At 34.5% G+C, this 23,719-nt stretch overlaps 1 protein-coding gene and 1 long non-coding RNA gene across 2 annotated transcripts in view; one reads left to right on the forward strand and one right to left on the reverse strand.

Moving 5' to 3' along the window:
* Positions 1-4,067: 4,067 nt before the first annotated feature.
* LOC129743972 (uncharacterized) lies at positions 4,068-8,208 on the reverse strand. Its single transcript, XR_008736767.1, has 7 exons — positions 8,070-8,208; positions 7,809-7,904; positions 7,302-7,560; positions 6,888-7,186; positions 5,334-5,429; positions 4,823-5,081; positions 4,068-4,568 (listed from the first exon to the last, which is right to left on the reverse strand). It is a non-coding gene; the product is annotated as an uncharacterized LOC129743972 (long non-coding RNA).
* A 3,517-nt stretch (positions 8,209-11,725) lies between these two features.
* The window catches only part of LOC129743970 (uncharacterized), an 81,373-nt gene continuing 69,379 nt past the window's right edge, over positions 11,726-23,719 (forward strand). The window contains exon 1 of the mRNA XM_055736236.1: positions 11,726-12,335. Coding sequence (XP_055592211.1) covers positions 12,273-12,335 — 63 coding nt within the window. The 5' untranslated portion in view covers positions 11,726-12,272. The remainder of the gene's footprint in view (positions 12,336-23,719) is intronic.

Here is a 23,719-nt window from a genome sequence, read left to right on the forward strand (position 1 = left end):
CACATTTAGTGCTGACGCGGGCAGCACATTTACTGCTGATGTCAGCGGCAGTGAATTGTCAGAAAAGGAAAATACGGAAATATAGAAACGGTCAGTCTGTTACTAGAAGCGAGCGAGTTCGGATCTACCGAAAGAACATATCACATCCAAGTATCGAAAGTGTATAAATAGTTACAAGAAGTTACATTTTGGTGACCCCAACGTGATGGCCGGAAAGTTACGGAACTTTCCGACCATCGTGTTTCTGTTCTTTGAGATAATCGTCGAGACAGGAAGGAAGGAAGTAAGAGTGAAATGTCGGAAGCACAAGAACTACTACGCCAGCTAGGAGTATTCGAGACCGCCATTAAAAAAGTCTATGATCCGGCGATCCAGGAAGGCATCATGCTTGACTCTGACAACCTCGAAACTACGCTCGAAATAATTGATGGGCTATACAATCAAGCAATGATATTAATTTCAAAAATAGAGTCATTAAGCGGCCCTTCGGAGAGGCGTGGCCCATTGGCTACATTATACATCGCAATAAAAGCCAGCCTCAAAGCAACGTCTTAAATCAAACGATCCTTATAAACAGCACACCAGACCATCTCCCTCGATTAGAGCTACCCAAGTTTGGCGGCTCGCCAACCGAGTGGGTGGCATTCAAAAAAAGATTAGAGTGAAGAATTACAAACCTCACAGAAGATGCAGAAAGATATGCATTCCTGCTGAAATGCTTAAATAGATTTGAACCAGCCCACAACACCTGCGAAGCATTTGAATACGCGGGTGTTCCTTTAAAAGACGCCTGGGCCAAGTTAGAGGAAAGGTTCTATAAGAAACATGTGGCCTTCGAAGGTCACTTTCAAAAAAACACTTCGAATGAAAAAAATGTGTGGCGTCCGGAAAAGCCGTCCTGAATCTTGTCGACGCAATCGACATCATGATTCACAGTGCGAGGCAAATTTCTGGCGTAGACACTGATTCAAACAGATGCATACCCGCATAATCAATAACCGTACAACGTATCGTCATTATTATACTGATCTGATAACGGTAATCGTTGCTGTCCGTGGCATTACTAATCGTGTGTCCGAAATCTTGTGTATTCGCTAAAGAATATACAAAATGATTTCCAAAGATACGGTTAATGGTTGAAAAAAAATAACACGCATCTGATAGCATTGCTTCTTCACTATACAGAAGAAGTGTCTATACAGCACCATGCACCAATAAGTTTTCCGAATTTGTCTATACCTCCCTGACACCGTAGAAGAATCAGAAGCAGCGGCACACGGAATTTGATAAAATGTTAATTTTGAACTAGGCTTAAACTTATTTTTTGAAAAAAAAAACGATTTTAAAGCTAATTTTGATTATAAATTTTAGTCTTTTTATCAACACTACACGATATGCTGTATCGTTATTTTTCATATGAGACGATCATATCGTAAAGATTCCACGTATGATACAACTCGCTCCAGAGCGATTAGAAAAAGGCAAAAAAATGAATCGTTTATTTACTTAACAACCCGTTCCCTGTATCGTTATTCGTGTCTAAACGATTCCATTTTATGAAAAAACGATTAATATAATCGTTCATTAATAAACCAAAAACGATAAAGGGAATCTTTTGGGTGTCTTGGGAAGAAGATAATGGGGATCGTTATTGTATGATACTGCTCCATGCGGGTAGTCAACGGATTGCTTGTGTGCATCGCCGAAGAAAAACTTGATGATGGAATCACGTCTAAGTAAGAAGAGAAAATGGACCTTCAAACAATCTTCAGTTCAAAGGCGAGCTGGAGAAAATAGCAAATCAAATGGCATCAAGTGGGTTAACGGAAACTGGAGGATGGAGATCCAAAACAGTGACAGTCATGGAGAGCAATTATCCTGCCTGCTGCAACAAACATGGCCATGCAGTGGCAACCTGCTCTGCATTCCTGCGGCCATTACGCAACAGAGAATTGTAGGATAATGTACTAGAACTAGAAATGATAAAATGAGAAATAATAAACAGAAAAATCTACTCGCGTTTTCCTCTGCCCACCCGAGTGTTTTAAACGTGATAATCGAATTCATTACATCAATTGAAAATTTAGTTATCAATATAAAATTAATAAATCAGCCAGGGTATTTATAAGACCCCAGTTCTTCGAAAACTTTGTTCAAACTGATAGTTATACTATAGAAGATATGTTAACCCCAGATTCCTCTTAAAGTTTTAAGCAACACCTAATATATACATATCAATTTACACAGAATTCCTAATTCTTAAAAGGACACTATTGAGTTTAGAGATTTTCAAATGTGACAGAGTTATGTAAGAAATCATACAATGTTTTTTTTTTCTTTTTTTTTTTTTTATGGCGTTTAAATAGCTCGGGGAGCTGACGCTGGAAATGAAAATTAGAATAGTTTGGAGAAGAAAATTTAAAGTTTAGAGAAGGCAGCGTAGAATAGTAAGCGATCTTGAGACGTTGGTTAAACCATCAAGCACTTCATTATATCCATGGAATATGGATAAAATGCAGTTCAAGATAATAAACCAACCCCTCCCGATACCAGTTGGAGGAAGGACATGGGCGGGTTCGAGACTGGCCTCTGCATACTCCCCACGCATCTAACTACATTTAATTTTTGTGTTATTAAAGGAATCATTTTAACTTATCTTATATGTTTTTCCTTCCTTCGTCGTCGTCTGTTGAACGTCTGCTTCGTGTCTCCGCCCCAATTCCACTGGTATGTGTGATGTGTTTCGTGATAGTTGTCTCGGGGTCCAGTCATCATATGACTCCGAATCGTATGCGCAGGGGTATATGAAAATAAAAGAAAGAGAAAAGGAGAGGAAAGAGAAATATAAAGGAAGGAATTAGTTCTTGCATGAAGTAATTGAAGTGTTATTTGCTGTTTTCCCTAATTTTTTGCCTTTCATTTTCTAAATTTTGAAATTTTTGTTTTTCTTTTTAGAGTTTTTCCATTTCATTGCTAATCATACTATTTTACCAAAATATGGATGTGAGAGTTTGTTTTGCTTTTTGGAGCAAGCCTATTTCAAACTAATAAAAATTCTAGCTCAAATTAATAGTAGAAGTAAGCTACCTTATTCCTATCACAACATCACAAAATCATGAAAATTTACCAGAATATGGATATAAGAGCACATCTTACCGTACCCTACCTACCTCACATAGTTGAATGTTAAAATCCATCATAATTTACAAAAAATCTACATAGGGGTTCTATTAAAATATACCGCATGCCTATTGTAAAATGCCCGAAATCAGTAATTAGGACTACCTACTCATTGTTATTCTTCAAACCCGTACATTCTAATATATACTTCCATAGATGAATTTCAAACTAAACCGAAAAACGTAAAGATTTGCTAAATATTAATAATTAAATAAAAAGCAAAAGAACGTCTTACCAAATGAAATATAACATTTTCCAACAACAGCATTCCCATCCAATGAGCCTCTAGTTCTTGTAAAATGCTTGATTTAAGAATAAGCCAACGAAATTCATAAACCGCAAATACACACTTACTAGAGCATTGGGGAGGCGAATACCATAACCTTTACCTAATATCGTAATACTTTTCACACGTTTTCTCTATTTTTAATTCTACAAGACTAAACCATCTAACTACCTAACCAAACGAATTATGCCCTATTGAAAGTATCAACTTTTATTGTGGTAAATTGTGATACTTTCACTACCAAATGTTGCGATTGTTCTGCGGAAGGAGGGCAAGTGTTTCAACTCCCATTCATCTTATCAACATGGATCATGAAAAAAAAATAGACATCTTTGAACCTACTGCTGAATTTAAACTAAATAAAGATGTCCAGCTCCTCTTCTAATTTAGGCCATATTATGACACCATGTTTAACAAGATTGTGTGTAACGACACTGTCAGGAAAATGATGGGTTGATCCATCATTTTCACAAACATACACACCGCAGCCGTTAACCCATTGCAACTTAGGGTACGGATGTAAGAAATCATACAATGTTCGTCTTATAATAAAGTATCAGAAATCTTAAGGAACAGTATCTTGTGTATCAATAAGCTGGTGTATATTCGTTCTGGTCTTACTTTTGTACAATTGCTTAAAGTATATTAGAAAACTTTTTTTAAGGTGTTGAAAATTGTGCGGTGAATAATAAAACATTAAACGAACCTAATCGCAAAAAAAGAGAGAGTTTCTCTCGAATCCGGACCGGTCTGTACAAATACTTGAGTTCGTATCGGGAACTATAAAAAATGGCGGTAAATACCTCATTTTCCGATAGTCCGGATGGATGAATGCCACATTTCGCGCAATTACGACTCGGTCGAACCCAAATCCTAATTCCGGACCCAAGTCTCAATAGGATTTCGGAAAGAAATCTGCTCTGCATCGCGATCCTTGGAGTTACTTGGAAAATTTATCCACTTGAATGGAGTAATCCGGCGTTTAACATTGATGATCGCATTTTTGGAGACATTCGTGTGACTTCTGTTAGAAGCTGCACTGCAGTTCGTTGATGTCTGGTTGAAATTCCTCATCGATCGACCAATTTCAATTCTTTAATTTCTGAAAGAAAAATGTAGGAATAGCAAAATTTTAAAGATTGAAATATATTACCAGTTTAGAGTTCATTAAGTTATCCAAAATTTGACAACTAAATTTTAAATCTTAGCCATAACGTATATTGAATAAAAAATGTTCATGTCTTGAAAATTTAGCGGTGATTAATAAAATTATTTTTAAACGAAGCTAACAAATTTAAACGAATCACATAAAATAGAGAGTTTGATTGGGAACTCAAAAAAAACGCCTGTAAATACCTCATTTTCCAATGTTCCGGATAGATGGATGCCACAGCTCTTGCAATTACGACTCGGTCGGACCCAAATCTCGATTGGACATTCTCAAAAGAGTTTTTGGGATTCCGGACCAAAAAACCGGAATGAAGTAGTCCAGCGTTTGTTAATTGATGATTGCATTTTTGGAGACATTCGTGTGACTTCTGTCCTAAAGATGCACTAATAAGTTCGTTGATGTTTGGTCAAAGTACATCGATCGTTCACTTTAATTCTTAAATTTCTGGAAGAAAAATATTGAAAAAGCAAAATATTAAATATTGAAAGATATTATCAGTTGTGAGATTATTAAGTTGACAAAATTTGACAACAATAATTTAAATCTAAGACATAACGTTCCAAAGATACAATTTCTGCACTTTGAACCAAAATTAGATGGATAAATGTTACCTATATGAGTTCGATGAGTGTTGATAAGTATTTTACGGTTTCCTTTCATCGAGAATGGAGAAAATTTTATCGAAGGTCTACTTACCACAAACAAATCGATTGTTCGATAAGGATCACTTTGCATTTGCGTTCAAGCTGAGCTTATCCGGGCAGTCCAATGCCTTTTGATCTGGAGCTGGATCTGTCAATACAGGAATTTGGATTGTAATTTTTGACGTTGTACTTCGTAGACTTTTAAATAAACGTTTTAAATCAAACGAGAGAAGAGGTGAGCACACTTCAGGAGATATTTCGTGAATAACCTGTGGTAGCCTCTAGAGCGTGTTTCCAAATAGACAAACAAACCCGAAACATAGAATTTATAATCGACACCGGAGCATCATAAAAGAATTAAAAAATGGATTCATATAAGCTTACATGTAATTTGAAAGGCAGCTAGCAATTTTGTAACGATGCTGACCAAGAAAATAATATGATTTATTCTTACGAGTGTAAGAATTGGTTCCACCAATCTTGTGCACAAGTCACAATAGTCCCAAGTAAGAAAGTTCCCTGGTTCTGTCCAAGATGTATAGCTATAAACTCTTGGATGGAAAAGGCCCAGGTAGAAACATCGGCGGATTAGATTTTCAAAAAAGGTCATTGGACTGATAAATCATCAGCTACTACTAAGGAAGTCCTTGACGAAGTAGTTAAAACATTTCGATATACCACGTTAAATTTCAAATCAAAACTCAATCAAAGTTCCTCGTCAATGGCTGGAAATAATTTGGGAGGAGACACATCGATGCTCCAAATAAATAAAATGGTAACAAGGAGTTCGCTTATGGAACTACCTGATTTTGATGGGTCATACAAAATATGGCCGAGATTCAGTAGTATATTTGAAACTACAACCAGGGAGGCGAAGTTTAGCGAATTGGAGAATTTGAATCGTCTCCAAAGACACTTGAATTTGAAAGATAAAGCCCTAAAAATGATTAAACCTCTACTGATGGATCATTAAAATGTTCCATTAATTGAATTGAATGACGGCTATTTAAAAGATGTGATGGATCTTAAAAATCCCAGGATGGACAATCCTGATTCGATAATCGAGTACATTACATCAATTGAAAATTTAATGGTCAATATAAAATTAATAAATCAGCCAGAGTATTTAAAAGACTCCAGTTCTTCGAAAACTTTGTTCAAACTGATAGTTATACTATAGAAGATATGTTTACCCCAGATTCCTCTTTTAGTTTTAAGCAACATAACATAATGTATACATATCAATTTACACGGAATTTCATATTCTTAAAAGGACACTATTGATTTTAGAGATTTTCAAATGTGACAGAGTTATGTAAGAAATCATACAATGTTCGGCTTATTGTAATTTTAAGTACCAGAAATCTTAAGGAACAGTATCTTGTGTATCAATAAGCTTGTGTAAATTCGTTCTCGTCTTACTTTTGTAATACAATTGCTTAAAGTATATTAGACAACTTTTTTTAAGGTGTTGAAAATTTCGCGGTGAATAATTAAACATTAAAAAAACCTAATCACAAAAAAGAGAGAGTTTCTCTCGAATCCGAACCGGTCTGTACAAATATTTTAGTTCGTATCGGGAACTATAAAAAATGGCGGTAAATACCTCATTTTCCGATAGTCCGGATGGATGAATGCCACATTTCGTGCAATTACGACTCGGTCGGACCCAAATCTTAATTCCGGACCCAAGTCTCAATGGGATTCCGGAAAGAAATCTGCTCTGCATCGCGATCCTTGGAGTTGCTTGGAAAATTTATCCACTTGAATGGAGTAATCCGGCGTTTAACATTGATGATCGCATTTTTGGAGACATTCGTGTGACTTCTGTTAGAAGCTGCACTGCAGTTCGTTGATGTCTGGTTGAAATTCCTCATCGATCGACCAATTTCAATTCTTTAATTTCTGAAAAAAAAAAAATGTTGGAATACCAAAATTTTAAAATCTTTAAACGAACCTAACAGCAATCACATAAAATAGAGAGTTTGATCGGGAACTTAAAAAAAATTCCTGTAAATACCTCATTTTCCGATGGTCCGGGTAGATGGATGCCACAGCTCTTGCAATTACGACTCGGTCGGACCCAAATCTCGATTGGACATTCTCAAAAGAGTTTTTGGGATTCCGGACCAAAAAACCGGAATGAAGTAGTCCAGCGTTTGTTAATTGATGATTGCATTTTTGGAGACATTCGTGTGACTTCTGTCCTGAAGATGCACTAATAAGTTCGTTGATGTTTGGTCAAAGTACATCGATCGTTCACTTTAATTCTTAAATTTCTGGAAGAAAAATGTTGAAAAAGCAAAATATTAAATATTGAAAGATATTATCTAGTTGTGAGATTATAAAGTTGACGAAATTTGACAACAATAATTTAAATCTAAGACATAACGTTCCAAAGAAACAATTTCTGCACTTTGAACCAAAATTAGATGGATAAAGTTATATGAGTTCGATGAGTGTTGGTAAGTATTTCAAGGTTTCATTTCATCGAGAGTGGAGAAAATTTTATCGAAGGTCTACTTACCACAAACAAATCGATTGTTCGATAAGGATCACTTTGCATTTGCGTTCAAGCTGAGCTTATCCGGGCAGTCCAATGCCTTTTGATCTGGAGCTGGATCTGTCAATACAGGAATTTGGATTGTAATTTTTGACGTTGTACTTCGTAGACTTTTAAATAAACGTTTTCTTAATTAAATTAAATTACAATTTATAAAAATAATGAAGGATTTTACTTTTGAAGTATAAAAATTTGGCATTTGAGAATTTAAAACTTTTTCGTTACCTTTTCGAGCGCCATATTTGTAATTCGAGACCCTCGATTAGTTTTTGAGCAGTAAGTTCATCGACAACTTCTCACATAAATATAAATAAAAGTTCCCCGCGATTTGATTGTGATCGTTGTGACCGCAAAATCCACTCGATCTGCTCTGCTACACAACGATTCACGAAATGAATTTGAAAAGATGGACGATCGGGACGATCTTTGAATTTTAGAACACACGCTCAGTTAAAAGTAACCAAAAACAGCCAATATAATAAACGACAGGAGAAATTCAAAACAAATACAAAATTAATAACATAATAACATCACAAAAAAATATTCGAAAAAAGAACAAAAAAATGACGATTACCTCCTGTGGAGTTTAAATTTAGTTTAAATCCGTTATAAATAAAAAAAAAACAATTAAAACGATGTGTTCAAAAAGACAAAAATAACAAAAAAATAAACAAATATTACAAAAAAACAAAATTTTTAAAAATTACAAAAATTTCTAAAGCTATTGATCTTTATCTATAAAATTCTTTGTATTTTCATATTTATCTATCTATTTCCTGTTCTCTTCAAAAAGTGATGACCTAAACCTGAACACAAAATTTTAAACAAAGAAAACGAGTTTGGCTACTTAAAGCCTCAAAGTATATATGAGTCGTTTCAAATGAAGAAATAAGTGGAAATAACAACAAAATCCAAAAAAATTTAAAAAAAAACCATAAATGCAAAAACCGCATAAATTAAAAAAAAAAAAATACCAAAACTGATATAACGACAACAATAAAAAAAATTTACTAAAAAAAACTACAAAAATAATAAAAATACAAATAATACAAAAATGACAAATAATCAGACATTTAAAATTTTCTAATAAAAAAATAACAAAAATGGCAAACATTTTACAAAATATAAAAAACTGACAAAAAAGCTAAAAAAACACAAAAATTAAAAGAAAAACAAAAATTAAAAAATCATAAAAAGACAAAAATTACAAAAATTACAAAAATAACAAAAAAAAACCAAAATGACAAAAATTACAAAAATGATAAAAATGATAAAAATGAAAAAGCATGCGAAAATATGAGAAAATATGACAAAAATGACAAAAATAATAAAAATTACAAAAATTATTAAAATTACAATAATTAAAAAATTACAAATATAAAAAAATTACAAACATTAAAAAAATTACAAACATTAAAAAAATTACAAAAATTACAAAAATTACAAAAATTACAAAAATTACAAAAATTACAAAAATTACAAAAATTACAAAAATTACAAAAATGACAAAAACTGACAAAAATGACCAAAATGACAAAAATGAAAAAAATGACAAAAAGACGTAAACGAAAAAAATAACAAAATTAACAAAAATTACAAAAATTACAAAAATTATACAAATGACCAAAATAACTAAAAAGACAAAAATGACAAAAATGATAAAAATGACAAAAATGACAAAACTTACAAAAATAACAAAAATAACAAAAATGACCAAAATGACAAAAATGAAAATAAATAACAAAAAAGACAAAAATGATAAAAATGTCAAAAATAACAAAAATTACAAAATTTACAAAAATGACAAATATGATAAAAATGACAAAAATCAAAAATTGACAAAACTTACAAAAATGAAAAAATGACAAAAATGACAAAAATGACAAAAATGACAAAAATGACAAAAATGACAAAAATGACAAAAATGACAAAAATGACAAAAATGACAAAAATGACAAAAATGACAAAAATGACAAAAATGACAAAAATGACAAAAATGACAAAAATGACAAAAATGACAAAAATGACAAAAATGACAAAAATGACAAAAATGACAAAAATGACAAAAATGACAAAAATGACAAAAATGACAAAAATGACAAAAATGACAAAAATGACAAAAATGACAAAAATGACAAAAATGACAAAAATGACAAAAATGACAAAAATGACAAAAATGACAAAAATGACAAAAATGACAAAAATGACCAAAATGACCAAAATGACCAAAATGACCAAAATGACCAAAATGACCAAAATGACCAAAATGACCAAAATGACCAAAATGACAAAAATGACAAAATTGACAAAAATGACAAAAATGATAAAAATACCAAAAATGAAAAAAAAAATGATAAAAATGACAATAATGACAAAAATGACAATAATGACAAAATGACAATAATGACAAAAATGAAAAAGCATGGAAAAATATGAGAAAATATGACAAAAATGTCAAAAAAAAAAAAACAAAAATGACAAAAATCACAAAAGTGACAAAAATGACCAAAATGACAAAATAACAAAGATGAAAAAAAGACAAAAATGACAAAAATGAAAAAAAAAGACAAAAATAATTAAAATGACAAAAATAAAGTAAATCACAAAATAACAAAAATAACAAAAATAACAAAAATTACAAAAATGACAAAAATTACAAAAATGACAAATATGACAAATGTGACAAAAATGACAAAAATAACAAAAATGACAAAAATGAAAAGAATTACAAAAAAGCCAAAAATGTCAAAAATGACAAATATGTTAAAAATTAGAAAAATTACAAAAATGACAAAAATGACAAAAATGACAGAACTTACAAAAATGACAAAAATGACAAAAATGACAAAAATGACAAAAATAACAAAAATTACAAAAAATATTTAAATTACAAAAATTAAAAAATTACAAATGTAACAAAAATTACAAAAATGACCAAAATGACAAAAATGAAAAAAATTATAAAAATGAAAAAAATGACAAAAATGACAAAAATGATAAAAATGATAAAAAAGACAATAAAAAAAACAAAAAAGACGTAAAAAGACAAATAAGATAAAAATGACAAAAAAGATTAAAATGACAAACATTACAAAAATGTTAAAAATAACAAAAATTACAAAAATTACAAAAATGACAAAAATTACAAAAATTACAAAAACTTCAAAAATTCGAAAAATTCCAAAAATAAAAAAATTACAAAAATGACAAATATGACAAAAATAACTAAAAAGGACAAAAATGACGGCAATGAAAAAAAGCACAGAAATGACAAAAATAACTTAAATGACAAAAATGACTAAAATGTGCTAAAATGACCAAAAAGAACAAATGACAAAAATAACATGAACAACAAAAATGACAAAAATAAATAAAATAATTTAAAAAATACGAAAGTTACAAGCTTACAAAAATAATAAAGTTGACAAAAGACAAATATGACAAAATTGACAGAAGTGAAATCACATAAATGACAAAGATTACAAAATTGACAAAAATTACGAAAATTTCAAAACTTACCAAAATTACAAAAATGATAAAATTGATAAATTGAAAAAAATGACAAAACTACAAAAATGACAATAATGACAATAATTACAAAATTTGCAAAAATTACCAAGATTACAAAAAAAAATTAGAAACATTTTTTTTTTTTTATTGAGCGAAAAATGATCGATAATCGTATGCCCAAAATGCCCCTTTTTCGGTTTCTAAACTTAAAATATGTTTTTAGAACACTTAGAGAAACCCCTCACTTTTTAGTACATTGATTACCGCGGATTTGAATTATCGTGAGATCCACTTCGATGAGAGCCCGCAATTAACGGAATGAGCGACCGGGTCAGAGTGGGCTTCGCTCTTTAAAATCAGTAACGCTAGGTTCATCGCTGGCTTTGCCTTTCATCAGTTTCTTCTCAGAGTTCACGTCGTTCGGTCGGTTTTTTCGGAAGCAAATTCGCGAGCTGGCTTTCTGGTGGAGCAAAAAACGCGTACCAAGTGGAGTTTTCCACCTTCTCCACACGACCAGTAGCAGCGGCCATCATCATCTGGGCAGTGAAATTTATTATAAACCAACAAAAGCAAGTGGGGGGGCAGCGGAATTTGCTCGGATCGATCCGCGGGCCAGGAAAATTTTTGTTTTGTGATATGGCTGCAGCAGATTGGTTTTGAGAAATTAGTGTTTGTTGCAGTAAGTGCGAGTAATTTGGGCGTCGAGGAGTGTGTTGAGCGAAAAAGTTTCGTATGCTGTTCAATGTTACCGAAAGCCTTTGTGTGAATTTTGGCCTGGAGTTTATTGTGTAAAAGTTTTGTGTGTTTGATTTTTTTTTTTTCTACAACCCGTTTCTCGTGCGGAGGTGACACGAGGAACAATTTTTCGGTTCCTAAAGGGCGTCGATTCAAAGTGCGCCGTTCCGGATTGCTACAATCATGACCTTCCGGTGGCGATCTTTTGTTTTCACCACCATTTTGGTGCTAGGAGTGCTGAAATTGGTAAGTTTTTTTTTGCTTTTCCTGGGAAGAAATCTTGATGGACATACGGGTGGATTTTTCTATTCATTTTCATTACTTGAGGTTAAAAGATGGGGAGTCATCATTTAGCTGCTCTTGTGAAACGCTCCAACACCTCTAAATAAACACCACCACAAACAAGCGTTCAGTAAAACAGAATGACGAATCCGTTACAAGATATCGTCACAGGGGGTTCGAATGAATTCGGTCGGAATGCGCCGTTAAAAGTCATTCGAATTTGAGTGCCTGGGTGGTGTTTGTTTATAAACACGCAATACCGGAGTTGTCGATTCAGCGAAATGCCGTCGGAGCTTGTGATTTTCACCTAATTCTACAAACCACCCCTTTATATTCAGATTGAAAAGCCTAATTTCCAATCTGGATATCAAATCGGAAACCTGAAATCTTCTATTTTAATCTGAACTGTAAATCTCTTCTTTTGTCTCAGAAATCTAAATATGATTCTGTAATTTGATCAGAATCTGAAATCTTAATCTCAAATCGTAGATTTAATGTTCCGCCTTAATCTAGAATATCACATCTAAAATCGGAATAAGAAATTTCGGAACATTGTCAAAGAAATTAGCACTAGTTTCTTTTCTAGGCATTGAAGGGGGCTTTCGACAACGCATCTCACACTTCAATCTATCACCGTTGTTGAGGTCATTGATCGTGGACTATCTCCTAAACAAACTTGTATTTATGGGATTCGAAGAGATTTGTTTTGCAGTTATTATAATCTGGGGAAAACTTAATACAATGCAATTTGCACTTAACAACGCAATATTCTGGTGCAGAAAAGAGGGACTAAACATAAACTCTCCTGTAGAGATATGGATTAAATGGGTGAATATGGTAATGAAAAATAAAAACGATAATAGAAGTTCTGAATAGAGGATGCAAATTGAAGAAAATCACAATAAATCTAACAAGTATTTCCTAATTTAACATCATTATTTTTTTCAAATTTATTTACATACACGCAGAGAAAACTAGGCTTTTGAACCAAAACAAAAGTGATTTTGTTTCAAAACATTCATTTTTTCAAATCTAACTCCTGTTTTATTTGAACCAAAAACTTTTGTTTTTGATTCAAAAAAATATTTTTTGACACAAAGAATTAATTCTTTGAACTAAATATTTTTGGATTTTGATTTTAAGCAAATACTTTGATTCTAAATAAATGTTAATTGAGCTTATTTCTTTTAAAACAAAGTCAACTTTTTTTTAACCAAAGGAAAATGTTTTTAACTTGAAGAAATGATTCCTTTAAATAAAAACTTCAGCCTTTGATTCAAAAGATATTTTGATTTGCCTTGCAAGAAGAATACAAAATCGAAAAATCGAATCAAGTTTGGCCGGTCGTGTGAAAATGTAGGTCAGAGTTAGCTATATTAGAAGGATTCAGGATGAAGTATGGTGAGTATGTTAATTAAAGAGTGAATATCGAAGATTTTCTATAAGTGATTGCGTTTTTACAGAACCAGAGCCGAAGGATGGTTTCCCTGCCTCCGATGACACCGCTCCAAATCCAGCGGTCAGGTCGACGAAAATTTGGACCGGATCGATTTTAGTAAACTAGTTTGCGGCCAAGTTTTTCATCTGTTGTAAATAAAAATAAATTCAACATATAAATTTCTGAAATGAATTTGCGGCTTTATCGGTGAGGGTTAAAGAGTTGAAATGAAAGACGGATAGAAGATCAGAAGAAAATTCTAAGGTGGTGAAAAGAGCGAAGAGCATTTGAAATAGAAGCTTGACCACATGCTAAATTCTTTGTCCCGCATCAATTAACTGTATTGAAGAAGTAGTACCCAATAGAGAAGGCACTACATTTTTCGATACAGTTAATTATGGATGGTTCGACCGCCATGTGAGTGTGCACATTGTCCGTTCGGCACATGTGCACACTCACATGGCGGTCGAACCATCCATAATTAACTGTATCGAAAAATGTAGTGCCTTCTCTATTGGGTACTACTTCTTCAATACAGTTAATTGATGCGGGACAAAGAATTTAGCATGTGGTCAAGCTTCTATTTCAAATGCTCTTCGCTCTTTTCACCACCTTAGAATTTTCTTCTGATCTTCTATCCGTCTTTCATTTCAACTCTTTAACCCTCACCGATAAAGCCGCAAATTCATTTCATAAAACAAATTCACGGTGATTTCTCCTCTTAAATATAAATTTCTTTCTTTTTATTTTTTGAAATTCCTAATAGGAATTTCAAAACAACAGGAAATATGTCCTCCAATTGGAATAAATGGAAAATGGTTCAATGAACCAATTTTTTTAAATCTAAATATAAATTACATTGCGGCGAACGAAAACAACTTTGTATCAAATGAAACTGTTTTTTGTTTCTAAGTATTGAGATTTTGATTCAAAGATTTTTCAAAAGAAAAATTCTTTGAAACAAAGGAAAATGCTTTTGAACCAAAAGAATTTTTATTTGTCCCAAAACCAAAGGAAAAAATCCTTTGTTTTTGCGGCACTTTCCTTTGAAATAAAAAACCTTTTCGCTGCGTGTAGTATTCCGTCTCACGACATAAATTGACGAACATAATTCCTAAAATTCACTCGGTCCATGGCAACCGTTCTCCAATTTCTCGGGCAACCCACGTTCGCTAGATCACGCTCCACTCCACTTGGTCTAACCACCTCGCTCGTTGCTCGTCTTGTTCCTACCGGATTCGTAGCGAACACCTGTTTTGCAGGACAGTCGTCCGGCATTCTCGCAACATGTCCCGCCCAGCGTATCCGGCCAGCATTCACCACCTTCTGGATACTGGATTTGCCGTAGAGTCGCGCGAGCTCGTGGTCCATCCTTCGCCTCCACATTCCGTTCTCCTTTAACATCAATAATGGGATTAATTTAGCTTCGTTACGTAGTCCCTGGGCGTGGTGGGGGGCTCAATTATATCACTCTGATATAATTGGGTATGCCTTGACGCCTAAGTATCCTTTCCGTGGTTATATTATCACACTTTTCGATACTTAGGAGCACCCTCAGTTCACTTAGAATGCAAGTGAACTGAGATATAGTGTTGGCCCCAGGGCTTTTTACAAACGCCCCACCAAGCATTCATTGGTCCGATCAGTAATGATTGTTTGACCGGAAATTTACACTTTACACTACATTACACATCATTCAGTGGTCAATGGGTCAATATTACATAACACATTATTTGTTTACTAAACATATGACACAACAAAACATAACATACCGCAGCAACAAAACTCAGCCCACAGTGGCTATTATTTGTCTGTTACATCACACAGTCCAGCATTACACATCGTAACAACAAAACTCAGCCCACAGTGGCTATTATTTGTCTGTTACATCACACAGTCCAGCATTACACATCGTAACAACAAAACTCAGCCCACAGTGGCTATTATTTGTCTGTTACATCACACAGTCCAGCATTACACATCGTAACAACAAAACTCAGCCCACAGTGGCTATTATTTGTCTGTTACATCACACAGTCCAGCATTACACATCGTAACAACAAAACTCAGCCCACAGTGGCTATTATTTGTATGTTACATCACACAGTCCAGCATTACACATCGTAACAACAAAACTCAGCCCCCAGTGGCTATTATTTGTCTGTTACATCACACAGTCCAGCATTACACATCGTAACAACAAAACTCAGCCCACAGTGGCTATTATTTGTCTGTTACATCACACAGTCCAGCATTACACATCGTAACAACAAAACTCAGCCCACAGTGGCTTTTATTTGTCTGTTGCATTACACAACACAGCATTACACATCGTAACAACAAAACTCAGCCCACAGTGGCTATTATTTGTCTGTTGCATTACACAACACAGCATTACACATCGTAACAACAAAACTCAGCCCACAGTGGCTATTATTTGTCTGTTACATCACACAGTCCAGCATTACACATCGTAACAACAAAACTCAGCCCACAGTGGCTATTATTTGTCTGTTACATCACACAGTCCAGCATTACACATCGTAACAACAAAACTCAGCCCACAGTGGCTTTTATTTGTCTGTTGCATTACACAACACAGCATTACACATCGTAACAACAAAACTCAGCCCACAGTGGCTATTATTTGTCTGTTACATCACACAGTCCAGCATTACACATCGTAACAACAAAACTCAGCCCACAGTGGCTATTATTTGTCTGTTACATCACACAGTCCAGCATTACACATCGTAACAACAAAACTCAGCCCACAGTGGCTATTATTTGTCTGTTACATCACACAGTCCAGCATTACACATCGTAACAACAAAACTCAGCCCACAGTGGCTATTATTTGTCTGTTACATCACACAGTCCAGCATTACACATCGTAACAACAAAACTCAGCCCACAGTGGCTATTATTTGTCTGTTACATCACACAGTCCAGCATTACACATCGTAACAACAAAACTCAGCCCACAGTGGCTATTATTTGTCTGTTGCATTACACAACACAGCATTACACATCGTAACAACAAAACTCAGCCCACAGTGGCTATTATTTGTCTGTTACATCACACAGTCCAGCATTACACATCGTAACAACAAAACTCAGCCCACAGTGGCTATTATTTGTCTGTTACATCACACAGTCCAGCATTACACATCGTAACAACAAAACTCAGCCCACAGTGGCTATTATTTGTCTGTTACATCACACAGTCCAGCATTACACATCGTAACAACAAAACTCAGCCCACAGTGGCTATTATTTGTCTGTTGCATTACACAACACAGCATTACACATCGTAACTACAAAACTCAGCCCACAGTGGCTATTATTTGTATGTTACATCACACAGTCCAGCATTACACATCGTAACAACAAAACTCAGCCCACAGTGGCTATTATTTGTCTGTTACATCACACAGTCCAGCATTACACATCGTAACAACAAAACTCAGCCCACAGTGGCTATTATTTGTCTGTTACATCACACAGTCCAGCATTACACATCGTAACAACAAAACTCAGCCCACAGTGGCTATTATTTGTCTGTTACATTACACAACACAGCATTACACATCGTAACAACAAAACTCAGCCCACAGTGGCTATTATTTGTTTGTTACATTACACAACACAGCGTTACATATCATATCATCCAAACTGCAACACATTTACACAATTACATAATGAATAGTAAAACCCTAACTTTGCTCGTAATACAGCTCCCTGACCTTCTAATTTATCAGGGAGCAACCAGTGTTCAATTGAGTGCCAGTGCTTAGTCCCTCTGGTGTATTACGGTCTCGCCCAACTCCTTCCCAATTCATTTACCTAGCTTTCCCCCGCGGTGAGAAGTTTTGGCCTCAAAAGGGCCCTGTGATTTCTCACAAGCTGCCGCATAAAAAAAAAAAAAAAAAAAAAAAAAATTTAGCTTCGTTACGTAGTCAATGATCAGAGCACTCTCCGATCATTGTAAGCTCAACTATCACATGCACAACATTCAGCGTGCTGAGTTTCCAGTATCTGGTAGTTGTGAATCAGATGTGGAAGATCCCTTCCATCTTATATGTATGTAACTTTGGCAGACTTAAGAAATTAAACTTAGAATACTATCCTTCCTTACCGAAGGTAGAAAAGAGCTTTAATGCTCAAAATCCCTAAGTGGATAGGCTTTATGCCATCTTAAATAGATTGAATTTATTTCTTCCTTTCATAGGTTTTTCAGGTTTCTCAGGTCAATGATGAAATCTTGGATAAAAAAAAGGCTAGGCACAATTTTCCCGTATGTTTGGATAACGTGCCGGTATTAAGCCTACCTCTATTCTGATACCTAATACCCCAAAATCTTCCAAGAAAATTGCAGCGACTGTATCATGGCATATAGCGACTGTTAATCACGTAAAACGTTCTCTACTTGATAAACTATGTCTACGGAAGCTGGGTAGTGAAAGCCACGCACTGCAGGCGTTGTAAAAGTGGTAAAATTGGTCAAGAACAAAATGAAGTGGAATCCAGTAAGATCATTCCAGAAGCTGGTTAAGAAAGCGAATATCTCGAATCTTACCATGCAAAGATTGGCCAAAGATGACTTGAATGCATCATCAAGGGCAAGAGCGAAGCGCCATTTGATAACAGAACAAATCAAAGCACTGCCAGTTGAGCGCTTGAAGCGATTTCTATTTACGATGAAGAAGAAGCAGCTGATCGTCGTGCTTCTAGACGAGACACTTTTTTACGATTGATCCGATATCCAATCCAGGTACGGATAGGTATATTTCACTCCTAAAGGCATATAACGTTCCAGAAAATATGAAATTCAAGTTTACTAACAAGCATGCCACCAGAGTCATGGTTTTCGGAGCGGTTGCTTCGAATCGACTGTAGATGCCTCTTATTTTCGTCAAAGCTGGAGTAAAAATTAATACTGAAGTCTACAAGAACAACGGTGTTTGTCAGATCTAATCCCGGTAACTGCTGGAGTTAGACAGAGATGTATCTTATCACCGCTACTTTTTCTAATCGTAATCGATTGTGCACCGATCAAGGATTGTCGTGGAATCCTTCAACAATGGAGCAACTGAACGACCTTGACCTGGCAGACGATTTTTTTTGTTCCCTTAAACAAAACCAGATGTGCAGAGCAAACTAGATGACCTCACCGAAAGCTTCAAGGCAGCAGGTCTCAAAATCAATGTCGGAAAGACCAAGTCGATGGAGATCAACACAGGAAATCCCTCCAGTTTCGTGGTAGCTGGGCAACAGATTGAGAAAGTGGAGTGCTTCCTGTATCTTGGTAGCCAGATAACGCCTGATGATGGCACCAAGAAAGACATCGAAACCCGGAACAGCAAAACCCCGGTTTGCATTTGCGAGTCTCCGTAACATCTGGTGCTCACGTTAGATTTCTCTTCGAACGAAAATTCGAATATTTAACTTGAACGTCAAATCCGTATTGCTGTACGGGTGCGAAACTTGATGCACATATGCGGTGACGACGCGAAAACTGCAAGTATTTGTAAACCGCTGCCTGCGGAATATTATCCGAGCTTGGTGGGCTGGCAACTGGATCTCAAACATGGAACTACATCGCCGGTGTCATCAAAAGGCGCTAGAAATCGAGATTCGGGAACGTAAGTGGAGATGGATTGGGCACATGCTGCGAAAAGATGAAAACGAGATTTGCAGAGAGGCGCTAGATTGGAATCCAGAAGGACATCTAAGAAGAGGCAGACCCAGAAACTCGTGGCGGCGAAACCTAGCCGTCGAAATACGAACTGTCGACGAGAGTCTTGACGGGGACCTAGTGAAGACGCTGGCCTCGGATTGGTCAACGGTTATGGGGCATACTGTAGGGAAGGATCTCAGAGCCTGTTGATTGGACCAGAACCTTTCTGCTGAGTATCGAGGAATGTCTTGAATACGGAATCTAAGAACTGGGAAAGCACCACTATTGCTTCCATTTGGAAAACAGCAGAGGGAGCAGCTCAGGCGAAGAGATTCATTGAACCAAGCGCAAGATTCTCCAAAACATGTTGAATTAAAGTAAGCACGAGTTAAGTAAAGCATTGCTCATCTTAAATCTTTACGCACTGTACTTATATTATATCACAGTGCTCCTAGTGGTCGGATCTGGAATGTTTTGACAGTACTTTGTTTTGAAAAATGTATCCTCCACCATGCGGAAAATTTCATTACGATTCGTTTTGTTTGAAAAAAGTCACACGTGCAGGGCTGGTAGCGAGTCACTTTTTAGTGACTTGGTCACTTTTTTTGGGTCAGTCACTAAAAAGTCACTTTTTTCATCATTTGGTCACTAAAGTCACTATTTTCCGAAAAATGGTCACTTTTATCACCAAAAGTCACTTTTTTCACCGAAAATAAACCAATGAAAGAGTAATAATGAACTGAAATAGTAATCAGTCAGTCAGATTTTTTTTCGCCTCCGGCGGAATTTCGTCATGAATCACCCTTGGCTCGAGACATTTCGATCTACGACATTATTTGACGTTCATGAATTGAAACTAACCTTGATTGTAGATTTTAATTTTTAGTTCAATCAACCCCTTGTATTGGAACTCAAAACTTGATATACAAAAACCCTATATCGTCTTTAGAATGGGTTTTTATTAAGATGTGTAACTAAGATTGAGATTGAAACGAACCATTTTTTTATTAAAAAAAATCTTTTATTTCATAACAAATGTTATGTTGATATGAAATATTCTTAAAAAAAACAATTTCATACTCAATTTTATTTCGTGTTTTTTGTTCTTCTAAATACTTTAAAAAAAGTTTTAAAAATTCCCATTTTTCTTAGGTGCAATGAATTTAAACGGTAATTTCAACTAATTTGGGTTCCCCGAATCTAAATATCTATGTATGCAATTTTTCTATCTATATGAATTGATGAGCTTTAAATAGAATCAAGTTTTTTTTAACGCTTTCTGCTGTGATGTCAAAAATACTTGTAATGACATTTTTCCATAATCATTTATCTATCAATGTTTGATTTTACTAGTAATAAACTCAATAAACTCTTTATCACCAAAACTAAATGTGTTTGGCCTAATTTGATAAAATTTCTAGTTTAGGACACTATTTACCAAATCAATAATTTAAAAAACAAGCACCAAAATGGTTATAGTGAAACATGTTTATTGAAAAAACTCCTCCTGAAATGTTTTTAAAAACTAATCTTTTTTATTTCCATGCTGTTTTTTCAATTTTCAAATAAATTTACCGAATTTTACTAAACTGTACAAAGTTTTTCAACTTTCTAATCAACTTGCCGGATTTTTTTAATCAAACTTTTTAAATTTTTAAGACATATTTTTAACAATTGTTTCCTTGTTTTTAAATTCTGAATTTTCGTGTTCATCAACCATAAGCCTTTAATTCCAAATTTTTAATAATAAAACATAATTTAAACCTTCTGTTCTTTCAGGACCGAATATTTTAATCAAAAGAGACAAAATACTCAGAGCTTGTAATTTAAAGACCAAAAACCTGCGATTGAAAATTTAAAAACTTTTTATTAATATTTTTTATATGAAATCATGTTTTTTGGATCGATCATGATTTTTAAATTAATCTAAAAAGTTTGAAAAATTGTTCTAAGTAGCAACTTTAAAAATAAATTTTAATACGCAGTGTTAACTAACTTTGTATTTAATTTGTGCTTTCAATATTAATAACAAATGTTTTGAACTCATTATTTTTAATTTTTCATCAGTTTTTATCATTCACGTAATTACTCATTTTCTAACATTTCTTTGTCAGTGTAGTTGAACATGAAGTTATTATTTAAGCTTCAAAAATGAAATTTTGATAACTGGAGGATTTTACATTATTAAAGGTTTTATGTCTGGCTTATATAACTGGCACTTTTAAAATAATTATAAATATATTCTTCTTTTTATCAAATTAAATTAAACCATCGAACATTGAATAAATTCTGTTCAAAATTAATTTCTTATTCAGTAATCGGTAATTCACATTTTAAATCGTGATTAAATATTTTTTGTTCAAATAAAAAAAAAATACAGCGGAATTTTTCACTAAACTTCCAGTTGAAAATGAGGAAAAGAATTCCATATTTAGATGAATAAAAATTGACAATTATTATCATTTTCCTAACATCTATTCATGGTAAGTTTTGTACAAGATTGGACATTTATTTTAGAATTCAGATATTTTTAATTTTAAATATGCTAAGAAATTATTTTGAAACTAATTTATTTCTTACTTTTTTTACTTATCGAAAATTTGAAACATTCATTGTAATATGTTTCCAAAATTTTGTTTATCAGTCAGTTTTTTAGTTTGTGTGTTGAACATGATTGACAAGCAGTGTAAGAAAACCCTTTCCTTTTCAATTTTTTATTTTTGGTATTATTATTTTTATCTAAATTTGAATTTCGAACCCCCCAACCCCCCCCCCCCCCCCTGGACGGGTCCTTCACACGGGCCTGATTTGGTCACATTTTTTGTACTTCAAAGTTACTTTTTTCGTTCTACATAGTCACAATTTGGTCACTTTTTTCGGTCCTCAAAGTCACTATTTGGTCACTTTTTTTCAAATTTTGGTCACTAAAGTCACTACTTTTTTATTGTCAAACCGCTACCAGCCCTGCACGTGATGGAATCCGCGAAATGAAAATTGAATTTGGACACCCACGTCGAAAACCCGACGTGGGTCAGGTTAAAGAATCGCGAAATCGTTGAAAATGGTCAAATCGACCGTATACAGCGTTTTCAATCGTTTCCGTGAGATACATACTATCGATCGATAGGTTCATACAAAGCGTCATAGTGGAACGTGGAACTAAGGATCGGAAACTGCATTTGAACGTGTGGAGAACGATCACGGCAAACCCAGATCAATTGGAATATGACATCGCCAAGAAAATTCAACGCCGACCGGTGCAAATCTTATCGGACCAGTAAGCAACCAAACCGGACATTGAAGCAGAATGTAGTAGCTAAAGAAGGTGCCCGGAAGTTATTCAACAAGGTTTTAACGAAGGACGACGGATACATCCTCATGGATGACGAAACGTACGTGAAGACGGAATTTGGGCAGCTTCCTGGCAAAAACATTTTATAAAGCCACTCGTCGGAATGATGTCCCCGGCAAGTTCAAATTCATTTTTGCCAATAAGTTTACAAGAATTAAAGTGTTTGATCTGGCAAGGTATTTGCAGCTGCGGACGAAAAGGCCCGGTTTTTGTGCCGATTTGGAAGTTTTGGCGCCCACGTGTCGGGAATCTTGTCAGCTTCACGTATGTAGTTTTGATATTCCGCAAATCGACTGTACTTTGTAAACAATCAACATGGAAGCCGAAAGAAGGGATAACATTGGGCACAGTTTTTTTTTTAATTTTATTAAAGACGTTTTGACCAACTTTTGGTTGTGCACAGTTATTTGGAAAATCTATCGTGGTCTGCATCTAGGCCAGTTAAACAGCTGAAATTGCCCAGAAATACCGTTTGGCGCGATATCGAACGGTATAAGGAAATGTTGACGACGATTCGAAAGCCTCAAGCCAATTGTCGGAGTGGAACTGTCAACAGGAAACTGCGTGGTAAGATTTTGAAGACGATTAAGAGGAATTTCAATCTTTCGGACCTTGATTGGGCTAGAAAATTCGGTGCTGTCTATAACACCGTGAGGAGAATTCGATTCCGGGAAAAAGTCAAGTCGTATCGAGCTGGCAAATAGCCAAATCGACAAATAGACAAGTTCGACGGGAGTCTTCTGATGGACGATGAAACTTTGTCAAGGCTGACTTCGGGAAAATTCCAGGTCAAGAATTTTGCTTGGCAACGGCTCGGTTTTTGCCGACAAATCTGCACGAAAATTTATGATTTGTAACGAAAGTTTTTATAACAAATA

This window comes from Uranotaenia lowii, chromosome 2, assembly GCF_029784155.1.
Source record: "Uranotaenia lowii strain MFRU-FL chromosome 2, ASM2978415v1, whole genome shotgun sequence".
NCBI lineage: Eukaryota > Metazoa > Arthropoda > Insecta > Diptera > Culicidae > Uranotaenia > Uranotaenia lowii.